The 21,652-nt window shown below is 35.0% G+C and overlaps 1 protein-coding gene across 1 annotated transcript; it reads left to right on the forward strand.

Annotated features, from left to right (window-relative positions):
* Positions 1-8,187: 8,187 nt before the first annotated feature.
* Positions 8,188-14,339, forward strand: LOC147408326 (cellulose synthase-like protein D3). The gene is made up of 3 exons (XM_086437284.1): positions 8,188-9,633; positions 10,935-11,742; positions 12,241-14,339. The coding sequence occupies exons 1-3, from the start codon at positions 8,753-8,755 to the stop codon at positions 13,993-13,995; spliced, it is 3,444 nt and encodes a 1,147-aa protein (XP_086293410.1). The 5' UTR covers positions 8,188-8,752; the 3' UTR covers positions 13,996-14,339.
* Positions 14,340-21,652: the final 7,313 nt, after the last annotated feature.

The following is a 21,652-nucleotide window of genomic DNA, read 5'->3' on the forward strand; positions in this document are numbered from 1 at the left end:
CAAACAAACAGCTTCTTTGCACAATTTGATAATTATATTAGAAATTCAAAAATACACTAAGTGGGTAATTTATTCATTAAATTAAAAGTTCAAGACTTGAAGCACATTTTCCTTCAAAAATAACGTAACTTGATGTTTCGCCTTATTTTCACGGAAATGGGCTTAGTTTTGGGTCATTTTCAACTTTTGACTTGTATGAAATGCTTACAGCCAAAACCATTACCAAGTCCCAATTTCCTGCCAAAGTGCTTTTGGAAGTTCTAAGGTAGAAAATCTGACCCCTAAACGCAAATTTTCCGCGAGTGATGGAAGGAAGGAAGCGAGGCTGAGTCGAGTCAATGACTTGCAAGTCAATTCAGATGTTTTATAGTTTTCTAAAATACATATATTACTTAAGTGGTAATATGTATTTTGGTAAATAGCAAATATAGTTGCATAACTCAGTATTATTTCTAACTCGACTTGATTATTCACCGAGTAACTCATCAAGTTGTTTCATTGAGCATAGGAGTCAAGTGACTCAAGTCACATCAAAATCCGATAGAGTAGACTAGATTAAGTTTTGAGTCAATTAAATGAGCATTTGAACAACGGTTGTCTCACTCTTTTGTCTCAATCTTTATATCTTACAAAGAAAATATCTCGAGGATAATTTTTATAATCTTTCTCTACTTCATCTTTTCAAGAATACCCCCAATTTTATAGTGTTTCCGCTTCTACCCCCTTCCAAAAATACCCTTTCAACTTTATATGCTACTTTTCTTCTTCTCTTTTCTAATAATACCCTTCCAGTTTTAATGTCTTTCCTTTTCTCTATAATTTCCCTCTAATTTTATTATCTTTTCTTTTAACTCCTTTACCCCAAAGAGGATGTTTGTTTTGTAAGCACGGACAAACTCTAGTATATCTATATAATAGAATACAATAGTGGATCCCATTCTTTTTATCCCTCTCATAAAGAGGGGTTAAGATTTGATCCTACTATGAATTTTTAGTAAACTTTTTAACTTTTTTCTTTTGAGTCGTGTTGGAGTAACATTGAAATGTACATCGATTCTGACATTCTAATGTGGTGGTGCACACATAACCATAGATGATTTTCACTAGTATCTCGATGAAAAGCATCTATGGTTATGTGTCCACTACCATATCAGAATGTACATTTTAATGTTACTTCAACATTATCCTATTCTTTTTTCTCTACTTTTCATTTTCAAGAATATCTTTCCAGTTTTATTGCAGTTCCTATTCGATCTACTTGTTTTCTAATAATCCCCTCTATATTTATTGTCTTCCATCTTCTACCACTTTTTAATAATATCGCCTTTAATTTTATTTTTTGCCTTGCTATCCTTCTAACTTTAATATCTTTCCTCTTTTACTCCCTTAGTCTCAAATATTTTTTTTAATAAAACCATTCAAATTTTATTGTTTTTTCTCTTTTACCCCTGAAACCCCCAAAGAGGATGCTTGTACTGATCGTCTAAGCATGATATCCAATGGTCGACATTTATTTATATTTTGATAACCAACTATCCTTATAGACAGGGGACCGGACTTGTATTTGGGCTTTTCCTAATCCATAGATCATTGTCTTGTCCAAAGATTAGTCTCAGGACATGTTCAATGCTTGTACATCACACGCACCAGGTAAGTGAGTGTGTACTCTTGAGGAATTAATGTTCATACTGGATATCGAACTCACGATTTATGGGTGTTAACACGGTTGAGATTTATTCTTAAGATAAATATCTTCGAGATGTGTGTTGTCGGATTAAATATAAATCCTAATCTTTGGATTTCGTGTTTACAAAATTGGACTCATGTTTTTTATGAGTCGACACTTATAAAAGATAATATTATAAAATTGGTGATAATTGTCACGTCAGCTACTGTGTATAAGAAAAACTGAATGTGAAAGCTTTATCTTTCCACAGTTTCTATGGACTGGAGTGTGGTAGGTATTAATCCATTCACATTTGGATTCACACAGAAAAGATTGTTTATCAGAGATACATTGTACCCGAAAAATATCAAAACTTGGTTATTTATTAAAGATAAAAAGAAAAAATAGATTTCTCGATCAGAAAGACCCTTGGAGGATTTTTAATGTTGAAACATTTTTAAAAGAATCGTGATAATCTGACTACCCCACGTGGTACACTCAATTGATTTTCCTGACGTGACAAATTTGAGAACCGTAGATCTGATAATTAATTTTCATAATCTGATTATGACAATCCAAGATAAGAACATAGAAACAAAATTTAACCGTCGGGGCTATCCTTTGTTGAGCCCTAACCCAACTCAGAAGATGTGAGCTATACTTAGATCAGTCCTATACTCCTATATGGTATAAGTTAACTATGCCCAAGCACAGGCCTAATAAGAGTCATGAGACCATGCTAGACTCAGTTGACTTTCGATTTTATGCAATTTTTGAAATTGTTTGATATTGTTTCTAATCAAAATAAGAGTCCAAATTTAAAGGGTAAGAAATTTTGATTCAGGCCCTACCTTTCTGGGTGCAAGATAAGTCCTAACCCTTCCTTTTTTTTTTTTTTTTTTTAAAGTGCAAAGCGGGACCAATGGGCATAATTGACACGCTTTTACCCCTTTAGAGTCTAGTCATGTAATCATTAGTTAGAAAACATATGCCACACAGAATCTCCTCAACGAAGTGGAGGCTCTCGTGATTTTAAACGAGCGACCTTTACGCCTTTCACTCTAAAATGATGGAAGTCGACCTCAAGAATAGAAAAACACTCCCAACTCCTAAGATATGTAATGTCCTTCCCATCCTTTTCTTTTAAATTATTTTACCATTAATAATACTAATAATAATTTATTTCAAACAAAAATAAAAGAAAGAATCGTGATTATCTGACTACCCCACTTGGCACACTCAATCGACTTTTCTGACGTGACAACTTTGGAAACTGTAGATCTATATGCCTTGGGATACAAATCTACAATTCCCCATAAAAATGTGTATCCTGAGGCAAATAAATCTATGATTTCCAAAGTTGTCACGTTAGGAGAGTCAATTGAGTGTGGCATGTGGGGGTAGTCAAATCATCACGACTCTAAAAATAAAAAAGATTATTTGTAGGAGGGATTATCTTCTAAGTATCAAACAAGGTTTGGATTGCGATTGAGATGGGAAGAAAATCATAGGTTTGTTGGAATTAGTACAAACCTCCAAGGATTTATTTTTTGCATGGGAATCTTTTCCAAAAAGTTACAGTTTTTAGAGACATGATATTCTGACTCGAAAATTTTCACTCAGTCCATGTAAGAGATAGTCCCACATCGCTTGGGTACATGACCTTGGGCTATGTATAAAACTTGAGGCAATCCTCAACTTACAAGTCGGTTTTGCAAGGATGAGTTAGGCCCATAGGCTTTTATATGGTATCAGAGCAGGTAACCACAAGGATGTAGGAGACACATTACACATGAGGGGGAGTGTAAGAGATAATCCCACATCACCTAGGTATCATGACCTTGGGTTGTATATAAACCTAAGGCAATCCTCAACTTACAAATCAGTTTTGTGAGGATGAATTAGGCACGTGGGCTTCTATAGTTTATATTTGATCGACGTGGCAAGTGCATAGAACCACAAATCTTTTTCTTCGGAAAATACAAAGAAAAAGATCTACGATTCTATGCACTTGCCATGTCAACCGAGTACAAATCGAGTGAAAATTTTCGTGTCAAGAGTCTTTAGTCTAATTTTTAAGTTATGTCAAATTTCCAAAAATGTTGGAAATGAAAAGTTGATCTAGATTTCAGAGGACTACTCGATTCTATACATTCTGATTGGATAGCTTCTCGCTTTTGTCCATTTTTCAAATTTTTTTTTTTCTTTTTTTGACATTTAACAAAAAATACTTTTCAAGTCAATTTTCAAAAAATAATATGTATCTCAAAAATGCTATAAGCACTTTTAGAGCACATTTCTAAACTCTACCTAACTTGAAGTCTAAAACACCATCCACCTTACCACACTACAAAACTCATTTCCTTGGGGAAGAAAACCAACAAATGTTCTTGAATGAGATATTTTTTCAATATTGATTCGACGGCTTTATTGTTGAAGTCTTAACTCATAACTAAGGGTTCGACTGAATTAATCTTGCTCTTCCACTCTATTTTATTTAAAATCATGTTTTACTCAAATCATCTCGAAATTTGTCACTTGCCATACTTTTTAGGGTAATTCAGTAATACCTCCCTATGAAATTGATGATCCAACAGGACCAATCTTTGGACTATACGCAACATCCCACCCTGTTATATGAAATCAGTTAAATTGTCACTTTTTGAGTGAAAGGGCATATAAAGATTCGAAGTCACAACTTGGGAAGCACACTCAATCACTTCTTACCATCTCAAGTTACCAATTTTTTATTTTTTTTTTGTTTTTGTGAATTAAAGATAAAATTTTGATTTTATTCAAAACACTCTTCAAAAATTTAAATTACTAAATCATATTTTAATATGATCAAAATTTCACATTAAATGATCAATTAAAAGAAAAAGTTTTCGATTGAGGAAGTAAATCCAATCTTGTATTTTGTAAGGGGTAAACATATTATTACAAAATTTACTAGTGGGTATAACTAAATTGCTCTACTTATTATAAGATTTTTTTTTTTTTTTTTAAAGTGTAATGATTTTATAACTTAAGCTAGCAGGTAACTCAAAAACTCAACTACCATGTAAAGAACCATAGATTTTTTTCCCTTGGGATGTGCATCCCCATAAAACATATGCAATTATGCATTTGAAAGGAAAAAAAAAAAAATCTACAATTCTTGCACTTACCCATCAATAAGGTTTTGAGTTACCTTGATAGGTTGAGTTACAAAATTAATAGTCTTTCTGAAATCTTATTTATCAAGTGTAATGATTTTGTAACTCAACTTTGATAGGGTAACTTAATAACTCAATTGACGTGTACCTTGTAAGAATTATAAATTTTTCTCTTTGAGATACACAAGTGCAAGTCCTGTAAAATATATGCAGTTATGTATCTAAGGGAAAAAAAAATCTATGATTCTTGCACCTGCTACGTCAGTAATTTTTTGAGTTACCACGTTGAGTTAGAGAATCAGCTCATATCTATCACTCATCATTTTACTTCAATAGAAACATTATTACTTCATTTTTTTTTTTTTGTCGATTAATGGGGGGTTAGGCAGACCCCCAACCAGAAAAAACAAGATTAGAACCTTTCATAGGCATGCCTAGAAGCATCCTTAGATATAATCTCTATCAACCTCTGAGGGAGGTCCCTATGCTCAAGAATAACGCTACCTGAAGAAACATTATTACTTCATTGTTTGTGTAAAAGAGGACAACTAATTACTACTTCCTTCCGTATTAATTTGGTGGGACGAACGAGGGTGTTTTTGTCTTTAAAAGACGTGTTTACATTTTAGAATATTCGGATTTTGGTATTACACCCTTCCAACTTCCTGCATTCACGGCACGACATCAGTTGACAGCACGTGATTTGATATCCTAAACTAACGTTTGTAGGGCCCACGCGGTCCATTACGGGCCCACAATTGACCTTTTAAGACGTGCGAACACGACATAATTTTTCCCATCTGGAGCATCGCCACGTGGCACGCGTTCCACAAATCCCCCACGCCATGCGAGTTGTGAACTCTCGACCGCTTTAATGAAATTACTAAGTGAACCTTCATTTCTTTAATAAATTACTGAAGAACCCCCAATAGTTGTCAAGTTGAGCGCGGCCACGTTTAAGTTTTAACCCCCGCGTTTGGTCTTCTTATGTTGTATAGAGGACTCTGTCATGATCCTTAGTGACTGTCGTATCTAGCTTGTATTCTGCTGTAAAGACCAAGTCGGTGAATATTTAATAACATTATGGCAAACAAAGTGGGATTTGTATTATTATTTTAATGGCCCCATTAATCACCATTAACATATGATTCAAGTCCATCCTATAGCGACTACACCAATAATTGGCCTTATAAATGAATCTTAACCATTGGATTCAATCATTTCTTTTCATTTTGGGAAATCATGAATAATGAAAAAAGAAAAAGGTTTGATATCAAAGATAAGTTAGCTCGTTTACACATAATCACGGTCTCTAGGTAGCCTTACGTAGTTTCGATGTTTCCACTATGATACCCTTAGTTTCAAGGTCTCTAGATGGCTTTTCCTTGAACAAAAATGATGTGGGTTATTATTGAGCATTGAATAAAGTCACTATGAAGAACGAGTATCTCATTCTGTTTATTTTCGACTTGCTTAATTAGTTTGGATCCATCAATTATTTCTTAAAGTTGGATATAAGATTAAGGTATTCTTAAATGTGAATTCCTTAGGATTTGCACTGAATGCTTGAGATCTTCACTTCATGTACTCCTACGTATGTTGTCAACTTAAATCATATTAAATTGAGAAAATATTAAAATGTAAGAGTGAAAAAACATATATTTATTTACGGTCTATGTCCCTTTATTTATAAATAATAAAAAAAAAATCTTAGAATCCCATTTGACCCTGTTAATAATTTGATTCTTATCTATTTTAATTAGTTGATTTAATTATAAATGTATTTAATCAAGATCCTTTACTCATTCATTCTTTATTTTTTTAAGATATTTTTTCATCAAGACTCAATCCTTGACTTGATATCAGTCTAACCAATCGAGATCCAAACACATAGTTAAACTGCGATAGAACCTCCAAGTTTACTTGAACATTTAGACTATGATGAGTTAGCTTGGATTTCTATGACGAATTTAGATCCCTTAAATGTCATGTGCCATGCCATAATATCCTACAAAAAATATCGTCTACAAAATCAATTTTCTTTTATAGACAACAAAGAGAAAAAAAAAAAAAAATGAAAATGAAATTGACTACCTAAGTATTATGTATTATATTCTTCTTATGTATCATTTTCTCATTAGTTTGTTTGACAAAACATATTCAATGCCATTGAATAGTGTATTTGTAAGCTTAAAAAAGAAACATTCATATTGCAAGGGCATGTGACATCTCATGTGAGTCCTAATATTGTTACTCCATCCGACTTAAATGATGGATATGGGATGGTCCACACCTCTCAATGTCGATTTCATAAGCGTGACCCCGAATCATTTAATAAGTTACGAATTATTTTCACAATTGCAAACCTATTCCACATTAACTCTCGATTCTGTAGAGTCAAGATAACATACATAATAATACTAAGAAACCATGCAAACTCAGAACAATCAGATATTTGACAAAGCCAATGTATACATAGAGTAGATGAGAAAGCCAAACATAAGAAAAACCACACAAGAAAATATTTGACAACAATCTAATTTGATGTAAATTTGATTCATAAAATTATTGCAACACTTAACATTAACATATCAAGCCATACTCAGTCAAATATAGTCTAATGCTGAAAAGTTGGGAGTTAGGGAAAAGAAGTTTTATTGAATTTTTGACTATTTCATAATTGATAGATTTGTTAATGGATCGGATTAGACCTAAAATCCGAACCATTTTGATCCAATAACTTCATATATGGACGAAAGATCTGGAATTTGATAAGGATTTCATCTAATAAGATTCTTATCTAATATGTTATCAGATCATTTCTATTCAACCATGTCCTGATCTGATATAAATTCGATCCGATATAAGAAGTATATAAATTATATTAAATATTTTGTTTTATATATTTGAAGTTTAACTAGATTTTATATTTCAACTTTGATCAGGTCTATCGATTGTTATTGAGGCAGTTACTATTGAGATGAATTCGAATTGATCCCAAAGAAAGAATGTCACTAAATTTACTTATTTTTATTTCACTTTAGACTATAAATTAGATACCACTGTTGAATTTAGCAACACATAGGCCTCACAAAGGATATTTAAGTAATTTTACCAAGAGTTAAAATGTTACACGAGGAGTAAACCGTATGTGCAATTTCAACAATTTCCTTAGGATATTTTCGGAAACCTAAAAAAATATGAACATTCAGAGAACCCAGTTACAGTTCTCACAGTAGTAAGACAGCGGAATCACAGCACACATTGCCACGTCAGCTAAATATTCAAAATGCCACGTGTCATAGTATTTTCTTTCCAACCTTTATAAATCCCCTGTTTAACTCCCCAAATCCCGTCTTTTCTTCTTCTTTCCCTCCCAAGAAAAAAAACCTTCCCTTTCTAGTAAAAAAAAAAAAACCCTAGTTTCTCTCTTGTCTGAAAAGTTGAAAAACACACACAGTAGAGAGAAAGCAGGCGAACCACTTAGGTTTTTTTGTTTGTTTAAGAGAGAGAAAATAAAATTATAGAAGAAGAAGATTACTGGTTTCTTGGATTCTTAATGTTGGAGTTTAGCTGATCAAGACTTGGTCTCTTAATCTCTCACTATCTCCATGAAAGCTATTTGTTCAGACATGTGGATCACAGCTCATCATCATCAGTTACTTTGAAATTTGTAGTATAAGAGGTTTTAAAGCATCTGAGTTCTTGTTCAATCTGAAAATCAGAAAAAATTCTTTTCCCCCCATTTTTTGGTTTTGAAATTGAAGTCTCTCTGAAGTTAGATCTGTGTATTTGTGGTATAAGAGGTTTTAAAGCATCTGAGATCTTGTTCGGTCTCAAGATCAGATGATCTCTTTTTGAAAGAAAAAAAAAATCCTTAAAAAAAAAAAATTATATATTTTGAAAACGAAATCTGTCAGATCTGTTAATTATGACTTCGAAATCGTTCAAAGCAAGTCGATCATCATTATCATCAACATCAGATTTGGGGGAATCACATCAGATCAACAAGCCTCCTCTCCCTCCGCCAACGGTAACATTTGGTCGAAGAACTTCTTCAGGAAGGTACATTAGCTACTCGAGAGATGATCTCGATAGCGAATTGGGGAATGGTGAGTTCTTGAACTATACAGTCCACATTCCTCCAACACCAGACAACCAACCGATGGATCCGTCGATTTCTCAAAAGGTTGAAGAACAATACGTCTCGAATTCTCTCTTTACTGGTGGATTCAATAGTGTTACTCGAGCTCATTTAATGGATAAGGTGATCGAATCCGAAGCGAATCATCCACAGATGGCTGGATCAAAGGGATCGTCATGTGCGATTCCAGGTTGCAACGATAAGGTTATGAGCGACCAAAGAGGGGTGGATATTCTTCCATGTGAATGTGATTTCAAGATCTGTAGAGATTGTTACTTGGATGCTGTAAAGACGGGTGGCGGAATTTGCCCGGGATGTAAGGAAGCTTATAAGAACATTGATTTAGATGAGGTGGCAATGGATGATGGACGGCCTCTTCCGCTGCCGCCAGCAATGGGTGGGATGTCGAAGATGGAGAGGAGATTGTCATTGATGAAATCGACTAAGTCCGTTTTGATGAGGAGTCAGACTGGGGATTTCGATCATAATCGATGGTTGTTTGAAACGAAGGGGACTTATGGGTATGGGAATGCTATATGGCCGAAGGATGGTGGATTTAGTGGAAATGATGATGATGGGGTAAGAGAGGCTTCGGAACTCTGTAACAAACCATGGAGACCACTTACGAGGAAATTGAAGATCCCTGCTGCAGTTATCAGCCCATATAGGTATAATCACGCTCTTTGCTGCTCTATTTATGGGTTTATTGCTTTTATATTGGATAAATACTTTTGTTTGTTTTGAATTTTGATGATGCATTGATGATGATAGCTTTGATGATGCTTGGATTGAATGATTAATCACCATTTGTTTTGAGCCCATAATCTTCAAGGTTTTGAAATCGTACCTTTTCTGTATATTATACTGTTAATTTCATGGAAATATTTGTTAATTGGGCCTGAAAGATGGATCTAGGCCGAGCCAATTTCATCTCAACTATCAAGTTATCGGATATTGAGTCAATATCATGAATTGGAACCTGATTCTAGGTTCTTATTCTGGATTATCAGAATAAGATTGTGAAAACTGATTTTTATAACCTAGAATCTAACTTGGCTATACAATTTCTGGAGCTATTTATAGATTCTAAAATTATATACTCATTTTGTTGACCTTTTTTTGTGTTTTGCCACACCAAATAATCTGTACCAAAGTGTAAAATCATCAATTTAGTGGGGAAAAAAATGCAAGAAACAGATTCCACAATCACAAGAAACTTGTCCTACCTCATTCCTGATTTTAGTCGATTTCTGATTCTTTCATATTCAGGACCAAACTGAACATTAGATCCGAAAATCAGATTATGGACAACAATCAGATTCTAGAATCCGAACCAAATGCCCCTTAAGTCCCACATCGTAGTTTTTTGCTGGTTTTATTCCTTTGTTTGGTCTTTTTTTGTTGTACCTCCTTATTGTTGCCATGACTGCAGGGTGGATTTCCCCTTCTCTATTATGAATGTTTTTATTGTGTTACACGAGATATACTATCTGGATTCTGGTCCTTCTAAATATTGGGTATCTATGTTGCCGTCATATGGTATTGGGTATCTGTGTTGCCTTCATGTGGTATGGATATGATAGTGGAAGGCGTGTTTAATATCTTTGATAGATGGACGTATTTATATTTAAAATTATGTTTTACATGTGTAAAGTTAGTTTATAGTTGAGAACATTTTTATAATATTGCAGTCCAAACAAATACAACAACATCGGCCAAATAATTACTTTACCGTAGCCTGAAATTTAATGGGCAAGCAAGTTTGGAACTTAGACCCTTAACCATACACATAACTTGAAATCTATCTCGATAACTAATAATCCAATGCTGATTGAATTTTGGTTCTGATGTTTCGACCCCCTTTGATATGGTCTTACCATATGACTCAATTAAAATGATATTCTATACAGGTGGTCTGTTTGCTGTATTATCACATACTAAATACCATTGTTTGCATCTTTGTTCACAGGCTTCTTATCGTTGTTCGGATGATTGCCCTTGGTCTGTTCCTCGTATGGAGGATCAGGCACAAAAACGAAGATGCAATCTGGCTATGGGGGATGTCCGTGGTCTGTGAGATTTGGTTTGCCTTCTCATGGCTGCTTGATCAGCTGCCCAAGCTCTGCCCCATAAACCGAGCTACTGACCTTTCTGTTTTGAAAGAGAAGTTCGAAATGCCTGGCCCCCACAACCCTACTGGCAAATCTGACCTCCCGGGAGTAGATGTATTTGTTTCTACCGCTGATCCAGAGAAAGAACCACCTCTTGTCACTGCAAACACCATCCTATCCATTCTTGCTGCTGAATACCCAGTTGAAAAGCTCGCTTGCTACGTTTCTGATGATGGAGGTGCTCTTCTAACCTTTGAAGCCATGGCCGAAGCTGCTAGTTTTGCTAATTTGTGGGTCCCATTCTGCCGTAAACATGATATCGAACCTAGGAACCCAGAGTCATATTTCAATTTGAAGAGAGACCCTTACAAGAACAAGGTGCGTCCGGATTTTGTCAAAGACCGAAGACGTGTAAAGCGGGAGTATGATGAGTTCAAGGTCCGGATCAATGGTTTGCCTGATTCTATACGTCGTCGGTCGGATGCCTATCATGCTCGGGAAGAGATTAAGGCAATGAAGCTCCAAAGACAGAATGTAAATGATGACCCTATCGAAAGTGTGAAGATCCCTAAAGCTACTTGGATGGCTGATGGTACTCACTGGCCTGGCACTTGGATGGTTCCTTCACCTGAGCACTCTAAGGGCGATCATGCCGGAATCATACAGGTATTAGGTTGACTAACAGCTTATCTTTGTATCCTTGCTGACTGGAATGCAAAATATTAGATGGTTAGGATTAGGGTGCAACTTGGTTAGGTTTGGTGCCAAAGCAGAACTGAACTGAACTGAACCGAACCAACCTCATTTTTAGTTTCGTTTGGTTCAATTCGGTTCTATGGGTTTCCAATATCCTATAAACCTGCTTGGAAGCAACATAGTTTTAATGGGGAAAAAAAACAAATAAATAATAAACATGAAATTTCATATATATATATACGAGTTTGGTTTTTTTGTTTGGTTTCGTTCTATACAAGCCTTGAACCAAGAACCAAACCACAACTTGTTCCAAACAGAACCAAACCTGCTCAAAGTTATCGGTTTGAACCGGACCATGTTGCACCCCTAGTTAGGATTGACTGAACATAGTTATTTTTGGACTAGTAATTTTCGATTTGACCCGAGACAAAAAAATGGGGAATCTAAACTTACTTCTATCAATTATAGGTGATGTTGAAGCCTCCTAGTGATGAACCACTACAAGGAACCTGTGAAGATACCAAACTCATCGATCTCACAGATGTTGACATCCGTCTACCATTGCTGGTCTATGTTTCCCGAGAGAAGCGTCCTGGCTATGATCACAACAAGAAAGCTGGAGCCATGAATGCTCTGGTCCGAGCCTCTGCTATCATGTCCAATGGTCCATTCATTCTCAACCTTGACTGTGACCACTACATCTACAACTCCCAAGCTATGAGAGAAGGTATGTGCTTCATGATGGACCGGGGTGGGGATCGTATTTGTTATGTTCAGTTTCCTCAGAGGTTTGAGGGTATTGACCCGTCTGATCGCTATGCCAACCACAACACTGTCTTCTTTGATGTGAACATGAGGGCCCTTGATGGTCTCCAAGGCCCTGTCTATGTTGGAACCGGATGCCTCTTTCGTAGAATCGCCCTCTATGGGTTTGACCCACCTCGATCAAAAGAACACCAACCTGGTTGCTGCAGCTGCTGCTTTGCCCGAACCAAACGACCAAAGGTTTCTTCAACCCCTGAAGAGAACCGGGCCCTCAGAATGGGAGACTCTGATGATGAAGACATGAACATGTCGACATTCCCCAAAAAGTTTGGAAACTCATCGTTCCTTGTTGATTCAATCCCAGTGGCTGAATTCCAAGGCCGCCCACTTGCTGATCACCCTGCAGTGAAAAATGGACGCCCCCCAGGTGCTCTTACGATTCCTCGAGATCTTCTCGACGCATCAACAGTTGCAGAAGCCATAAGTGTCATATCGTGTTGGTATGAAGATAAGACTGAGTGGGGGCAGCGTGTTGGGTGGATCTATGGGTCTGTAACAGAAGATGTGGTTACAGGATATCGGATGCACAACAGAGGATGGAAGTCAGTTTACTGTGTGACCAAACGCGATGCCTTCCGTGGGACTGCCCCAATCAACCTCACCGATAGGCTCCATCAGGTTCTACGGTGGGCCACCGGTTCAGTTGAGATCTTCTTCTCTCGCAACAATGCGCTCCTAGCCAGCCCAAGGATGAAGTTTCTGCAGAGGATTGCGTATCTCAACGTCGGAATCTATCCCTTCACCTCTATCTTCCTCATTGTATATTGCTTCCTCCCTGCATTATCCCTCTTCTCGGGTCAGTTCATAGTTCAGAGCCTCAACGTCGCTTTCCTCACTTACCTCCTCATCATCACTGTGACACTTTGCATGCTCGCCGTGCTTGAGATTAAATGGTCGGGTATCGAGCTAGAGGAGTGGTGGAGAAATGAGCAGTTTTGGCTGATTGGAGGCACAAGTGCTCACCTTGCCGCAGTTCTTCAAGGTCTACTAAAAGTGATTGCTGGGATAGAAATCTCTTTCACCCTCACATCAAAGTCGGGTGGAGATGATGAGAATGACGAATTCGCTGACCTATACATTGTCAAGTGGTCATCACTTATGATACCACCCATTGTGATTATGATGACTAACTTGATTGCAATAGCGGTTGGGATCAGCCGAACCATATACAGTGTTATACCACAGTGGAGTCGTCTTTTGGGTGGAGTTTTCTTCAGCTTTTGGGTGCTAGCACATCTATACCCATTCGCGAAAGGGTTGATGGGAAGAAGAGGGAGAACCCCAACGATCGTGTTTGTTTGGTCTGGGCTCATTGCGATTACCATATCCCTTCTCTGGGTGGCGATCAATCCACCCGCGGGTTCCAGCCAAATCGGAGGTACATTCCAATTCCCTTGATTCAACACACATCATCAATTATTTTTTCATGGCAAGTGCCAATTCGGGAGTCGAATTTCAGGAAGATGAGGGTGGTGGACTGACCGACCAATCAACCCATCTTTCTGTGGAAGAAACTAGTATTTTGTTTTCTTCATGTTTATTATTTTTGTTATTGGATTCGAAAGTTGATTATTGTTTAATACAGGCAGGTTGGGGGGGAGTAGGGAGTAGGGAGTTTTTTCATTTATTTGTAATTTGGTTAAGGTGACAAAAGTTGAAATTAAATTAGCACCTCCTGTAAAAACAGTGATTAAAAACGACCCAAGATATATAGGGGTGTAATGAAATATCTTTTCTTTTAACTCTTTCTTTTCTGCCTGCCTTGCTTTTTTATCCTTAGAAGCTCAAGGACGAAAGAGAAATGTAACGAAAATGGAAAAATAAACAAAAAAAGCCAACTTTATTGACCTCATATTTCTTCTCCTAGTCTTTGTGTTTTTAGTTTTTTTTTTCTCTTCCTTTGGGAAAAAAAAAACTTTAAAAGAAATGCTGTTCTCTCTAAATATTTTACGAGAGATTCTGTTGCCACAGCAACCTTTGCTAACGCCGCCCCAACTCATTAATAAAATCACCAAAGAATTATTACACCTTGGGGTGGCATTAGTAAAATTTGTTGTGGTAATAGAAACTCTATACTTTGTAACTTTACAGCACCTCTTTTTTTTTTCCCTCAAGTTTATCCAAGTTTATAGACTTGGAAACATGGTTTAAAAATATCATAATATATTGGTTAATACATATTGGTAGGGGTGTCAATGGGTCGGCTCCGGTTTGGTTCTTAAGGCACTTAGAACTATATCGTTTCAATTCTTGCAAGTTCTGGTTCTGAAGAATTGAATGATAAAAAAAATATTTTAAATCATTATAAAAATAATATTCTTTCAAAAATTAACATATTATCTATAAAATTATTAACCGTTAAAATTTGTTTTAGTAAAGGTATAAGTTAATGATTTTTTTTAATATATATATATGGGAAATGTTCAGCACCAAACATTTTTCAAAACATGGGTTAGAAGTTTTGGAATGGGCTGATTTTTGGTGAGGATGATTTTCTCACCGTAGAGATCATCCTCACCAAAAATCAGCCCATTCCAAAACTTTTAACCCATATATATATATATATATATATATATATATATGGGAAATGTTCAGCACCCTAAGTTTTACCACACACTTTAACAAACGTTTTTTGTCCTACATGGTTTAGAAGTTTTGGAATGAGCTGATTTTTGGTGAGGATGATCTCTATGATTAGAAGATCATCCTCCCCAAAAATCAGCCCATTCCGAAATGTTTAGCCCCATGTTTACATGTTGAAAAATCGTGGACCGTCCATTTTTTGTAAATCAATTTTGATGGGGTTAGAAGTTTTGGAATGAGCTGATTTTTGGTGAGGATGATCTCCTCACCATAGAGATCATCCTCACCAAAAATCAGCTCATTCCGAAACTTCTAACCCATATAAGACAAAACGCGTTTGTTAAAGTGTGTGGTAAAACTAAGGGTGGCGAACGGGACCCTATATATATATATATATGGGTCCCGTTCGCCACCCTTAGTTTTACCACACACTTTAACAAACGCATTTTGTCTTACATGGGTTAGAAGTTTCGGAATGAGCTGATTTTTGGTGAGGATGATCTCTATGGTGAGGAGATCATCCTCACCAAAAATCAGCTCATTCCAAAACTTCTAACCCCATCAAAATTGATTTACAAAAAATGGACGGTCCACGATTTTTCAACGTGTAAACATGGGGCTAAACATTTTGGAATGGGCTGATTTTTGGGGAGGATGATCTTCTAATCATAGAGATCATCATCACCAAAAATCAGCTCATTCCAAAACTTCTAACCCATGTAGGACAAAAAACGTTTGTTAAAGTGTGTGGTAAAACTTAGGGTGCTGAACATTTCCCTATATATATATATGTGGGTCCCGTTCAGCACCAAACATTTTTGTCCTACACGGGTTATAAGTTTTGGAATGAGCTGATTTTTGGTGAGGATGATCTCCTCACTATAGCCCCATGTTTACGAGTTAAAAAATCGTGGACCGTCCATTTTTTTGTAAATCATTTTTTATGGGATTAGAGGTTTTGGAATGGGCTGATTTTTTGTGATGATGATCTCCTCACCGTAGAGATCATCCTCACCAAAAATCAGCCCATTCCAAAACTTCTAACCCATGTTTTAAAAAATGTTTTGCCAAAATGTTTGGTGCTGAACATTTCCCATATATATATATATATATATATATATAGGTCAGGTTCAAAGGACAACCATTTCTACACACATATAGACAATGTGTTTTGTCTTATATGGGCAAAAATGTTTGGAATGAACTGATTTTTTGCGAGGATGATCTCTGTGATGAGGAGATCATCCTTGCCAAAAATCAGCTCATTATGAAACTTCTAGACCGTCCAATTTTTGTTGAAAAATTATAGACCGTCCAATTTTTGTAAATCAATTTTGATGGGGTTACAAGTTTTGGAATGGGATGATTTTTTGCCAGGATGATCCCCTCATCACAGAGATCATCCTCACAAAAAATCAGTCCATTCCAAACATTTTTGCCCATATAAGACAAAACACGTTGTCTATATGTGTGTAGAAATGGTTGTCCTTTGAACCTAACCCTATATATATATATGGGAAATGTTCAGCACCAAACATTTTGGCAAAACATTGTCTATATGTGTGTAGAAATGGTTGTCCTTTGAACCTGACCCTATATATATATATACCTTTTTAAAAATTAGTAATTTTTTAGAAAAGAACTCATTGTAAGCTCAAATCCATAGTTTATATGAAAAGTTGAAAACTTTATATAACATTCATTAATTTGAAATAAATGAATACCTTAAAATCATTTATAATATAGAAAAAATGATAATAAATTATTTCTGTCCGATAAAAATTAATAGTTTCTGTTCCTATCGGTTCGATTTCATTTTAAACCCAGTTCTAATCGATTCTAATAGAAAGGAACTGAAACTGGAGTTTTTAGTTCCGATTTGGTTAAATGGGTACCCATTGACACCCCTACGTATCGGTATCGACTGAGACTGATACGACACATTGAGCTCTAAACTTTGAATGTTTCCAGGATATATCAAGTATGTATAGGATATTTTAAATCTCGAATGAGGGAAAAAAATTAAAAACATCCCACTGGAATAAGAACCCCGCTGGGGTAAATTTGAGGTACAATCCAAGTTTTGGTGAATATTTATAAAATTTTCGTTGTTTTTTTAAACTGATGACACACAACTTGACATCAGAGTTACATTATAGACTGTGTAAGGAGCAAAATGCCCTCACCTGAACTTAGTGCTAAAAATCGCGATTAAATCATGATTTTAATAGTTGTTGATTAAATCATAATTTTTTTTTCTTTCAAAAAATCACAGCTTTTTAAAAAAAATCACCATTAATTGTGATTTAACCCAAGATTTTTTTAAAAATAAAAATCACATTTTTTTAGTAATTTAAGTATTATTATTTTTATTTAATATATAAAATGTCATTTTTATAAATTATAAAAAAAAAAACTTTCTAATTAATCCAATGTTTTCCTGACTTTACCAACTTTTGTCTATTTTTTTTCCAAAGCTTTCCATAGCCAAATTATTCGGAACCCCAACTTCTTCACCTCACTCTTGAACCACGTGGCAAAAATCATTACTTTTTCTCTCAAAAGATGTATCAAAAATGCTAGAGTGACTTTTTACGACACAACATTCAACATTGCGTCGATGGGAAAGTGTGCATAGAACCATCAATGCCTTTCCTTGACATACAAGTGAAAAACATCTATGAGATTCCATGCACACTTCCATGTCAACTCAGTGTCAAATGCAGTATCCTACACCGTCACTCTAGCATTACTCAATATATATTATCCTCAACATCACAAACCCTTTTTTTTATTTATTTATTTCTTTTAGTAGAGATTTGATGGTTGAAGGAGATAGAATCTTTAGGTTGGAGATGAGGGTAAAATATTGAAGACAAATTTCCTCTCATTTCTCCAATACATCGAGTAGTTATTCAAAAGTATCTTTGATTTTGTAACGTTTAAAATAATAATTTTATTTATCTTATGGTTTTTTAATAGGTAAAGTCATAGTATAATGATGTGTGATATCACACTCAAATAAAAAACAGATGGACAACCTTTTGACTTTTACAATAAATAATTTTAGCTAAGGTTCACAAAACCTAATGCACTTAAACTATCTATTAGAGAGTTAATAAGTTTTATATGCCCTTTAACCTTCCAATAACCTCAATTTACTTAATGGCTTTTTTGATTGCACGGAAAATCCTGTGGAAAATGGTTTGTCGGAGAAAATCCTTATTTTCCGATGTTTGACAACAAAATAACTTGAAAAAGATTTGTTGTCACGAGCGAAAAAAAAAAAAAAAAAAACTTTTCTTACCCTTCCCCCTAGGAAAATGATTTTCCACGGCTTTGACTATTTGTAATTTACACGTTACTTGTTGTTATTACAGATGAGTTAATTTTTGTTGAGTTGTTAGTGGTTGTTATCAGTATTTTAAAATCGGATCGGTCGATTCGACCAGGTTGGATCAAATCCTATTTGCTTCTATGGGTCGATTCAACCTAAAAAAATCCACTTTTAAAAAAATCAATTGACCCATCCGATTCAATCAGTTCGACCAATGACCCGACTGAATTATTAAAAATTCCAATCCAACTTTTGGGTGATTTTTCACCTATTTGGTGAATGTTTGAGATACCTCATGCGTTTTTAAAGTTGATGACATGTCCTGTTGATTTTAGGTATTCTCTTACAAACTAAAGGAAAATGATCAAACTTAGTAAGATTTTAATTGTTGGGTTCATATGCTTAGTAAGACAACCCCTAAAATTCATGTCTAGACCAAATTAAAAATAAATAAAAATATTTTTTTTGGACCTGATCCACGCTTTGACAATGAACATCCACTAAATTTTTAAATTTAAATTTCAAATTCACATTCAAATTAAAATTTACAGGAAAATTTTCTTTTTTATTTATTTATTTATTTTTGCAAAACCTTGTAATGTACATCACATGACTCTGGATCATGTTCTTGAAGTAAAAGTTACCTTATTTTAGGAAGAAATCAAAAATATTTATTGAATATTTTATATGTGGGTCCAATCGGTTAGACCCACCTGTTTGACCGCTTTGGACCAACCCGTTCAATCATATAGGTCAATGACGTAGCGTTGGTTGTTATGATAAGCGTCCAACTAGCTTTACCACGTTCGTAAAGATTTCACCCTTACTAAGGTTCCTTGGGGTCACCTTGGTGGTTATTAAAATTAATTAAAATTATGATTTTTAAAAAATTTTGGTTTCAAGATTTTTCCAATTTTAAATAGTTGGATTTAAGGAATTCATTGAAAATTTTAATTTCATGTTATTCTTGGTTTTTCAATGTGAATAGGGTGTGAGCCCCACGAGGGGGTATTTTGATAATTCTATCAACTTTCGCAAAAAATATATTTTTGTTCTATACTTTCATTTATGTGTTCCAAAGGACTTTTTAGTATCTAAGTTTGTTTTGACACCAACGGTATTTTTGTAATTTAATCAAATTGTGTGATTTTTCACATAAAACTTTGTGATTTGATTGAAAAATGATGGTTTTATGTCTTGAGTCATGTTTTTCTAACGTAGTGTGAGTTCTAAAGTCTTAATTAGTATGAAATATCTCATCTGAGTTTTGAAAACTATCCAAAGACGAACAAAATATCTTTAGAACATTCGTCCATCATCAAGAACCGTCACAATCAAGTTGATGAGTTGATTAATTAAGCAAGTGCAAACAAAGAATGTCTACACATATGTATGTTAAATATAATAAGTATTAAGGGTATATTTGTTGAATAATTTATTTGATGAGGTTGAACATGTTAAAATTGTTTCCACGATTTATTTTAATAAGAAAATATTCTAAATTATTAATTTATATCAATCAACCACCAATGGTTACCAAGCAATAGTAAATCTTTCATCACAAAATATTTGTCGTGCAAATCATTTGCAAGGTATTAAACAGGGGCTGGAAGAGGAATTCATTTTCTTATAAAGTGGGTTAGGAGGGAAGAATATTCTCCCTCTTAAAAATAAAAATAAAAACAGAATCATTTTCTAGAGAAAATGATTTTTTAGTAAAAATGCACAATCCTTTATATGAAAATTACATTTTCTTTTTCTTGGAAATTACTTTCCCACCAATTCTTTTTCCGAAAGGAAATGATAGTATCTGTGAAGGGCAAACTTGAAGGGGTGATAGAGACTAATCTAAAGACCATTAGATATTTATCGAGATTGTTCTTATATTAATCCAAAAGATCATCATTTGTGTGTCCCACACTCTCCTCTATGCCACAGTGGTTGTCTCCTCTTTGTTTTAGAACTTGTTCTCTAAGCAAAGTCACATGTAGAAGAAGAAAAAATGATGGCCCCACCATTTGTTTAACAATCCTAGAATCATCAAACTCGCCCAGACCTTAAAATAAACTTTAGAAGACTTATTGTGGTTGGGCCTACTAATTAAATCACCAAAAGATGTCAACAAGACAGGAGGGGGAAATAAAGAAAGAAAAGGAAGAGAAGATAACTTGACTTTAAATCCCAGAACCAATTACTTCTCTGCGTTTTGGTAAAAATATGGGATACCTCCTTCAATTTTCATCAACTAATGATACGTCCCTTGACTCTAGTGTTTTATGAGGGATTAATAGAAAATAACAAAAATACCCTTACCTATATAATGAGTTGCCAAAAAAAACAAACAAACGTTGATAAAGAATGGTCTATAAAATCGATCCCCTTCAACCTTGAGGTTTGCTTGAGATATCGATACACAACTATACATCCTATAAATATTTGTAATTGTGAATCCCGAGGAAAAATCTATGATTCTAACACATGCCATGTCAGGGAGCTATGTTGAAGGGGGAGGGGCAGTCAGAAAATCATTATTCTTTGTTTAATTATTTGGGTTTTCTTATTATTTTATTTTTTCAATCAATGAAAATAAAATAATATATACTTTTATCTTAAGATGATTTTCCCAATAAAATAATATTGGAGAAGAGGTTTGTGTGTGTGTGTGTGTGTTTTTTTGGGGGGGGGGCTGGGAGAGGACGTTCAGAGTTGAAGAGTTTGAGTTCATGGAATTTCTTTCCAAGGAAGGTACTTTGATAATTATCTCTTGTCTCCCATAGAAGACCATGGTCAAAGGGTGTATGTCATTAATATTAAAATAGAGGGGTATCCCAAATAGTTACAACATCCTCAAAGGTATTTTTAAATTAACCAAAAGGCCAAAACCAAATGGCCACCAAAGCATTCCACTCGTATTAGTTTTGGATGGGTTACCCCCCAATTCAAAGGCAAGTCCCCTCAAACCTCTCCCACCAACTACAGTTGGGAACAGCTCATCAGTCACTAAGAAAATTTTAACTTATATAAATTTAGAAATATTATTAATAGAAATGATTTTTTTGTCACCCAAATATTAATTGTTCATCTTTTTTTTTTCTCATCTCATTATCCTAACCGTACTCATCAAAAAACATATGT

Source organism: Akebia trifoliata, chromosome 3, assembly GCF_017979445.1.
Source record: "Akebia trifoliata isolate Shusen 1 chromosome 3, ASM1797944v1, whole genome shotgun sequence".
Classification (NCBI taxonomy): Eukaryota; Viridiplantae; Streptophyta; class Magnoliopsida; order Ranunculales; family Lardizabalaceae; genus Akebia; species Akebia trifoliata.

What these genes read in the sequence shown, in the direction of transcription:
- LOC147408326 (XM_086437284.1), top strand. Translation starts at nt 8,753, where the DNA reads ATGACTTCGAAATCGTTCAAAGCAAGTCGATCATCATTATCATCAACA. An exon ending in GCAGTTATCAGCCCATATAG is followed by an intron (nt 9,634 to 10,934) that starts GTATAATCACGC and finishes CTTTGTTCACAG; the next exon opens with GCTTCTTATCGTTGTTCGGA. An exon ending in ATCATGCCGGAATCATACAG is followed by an intron (nt 11,743 to 12,240) that starts GTATTAGGTTGA and finishes TATCAATTATAG; the next exon opens with GTGATGTTGAAGCCTCCTAG.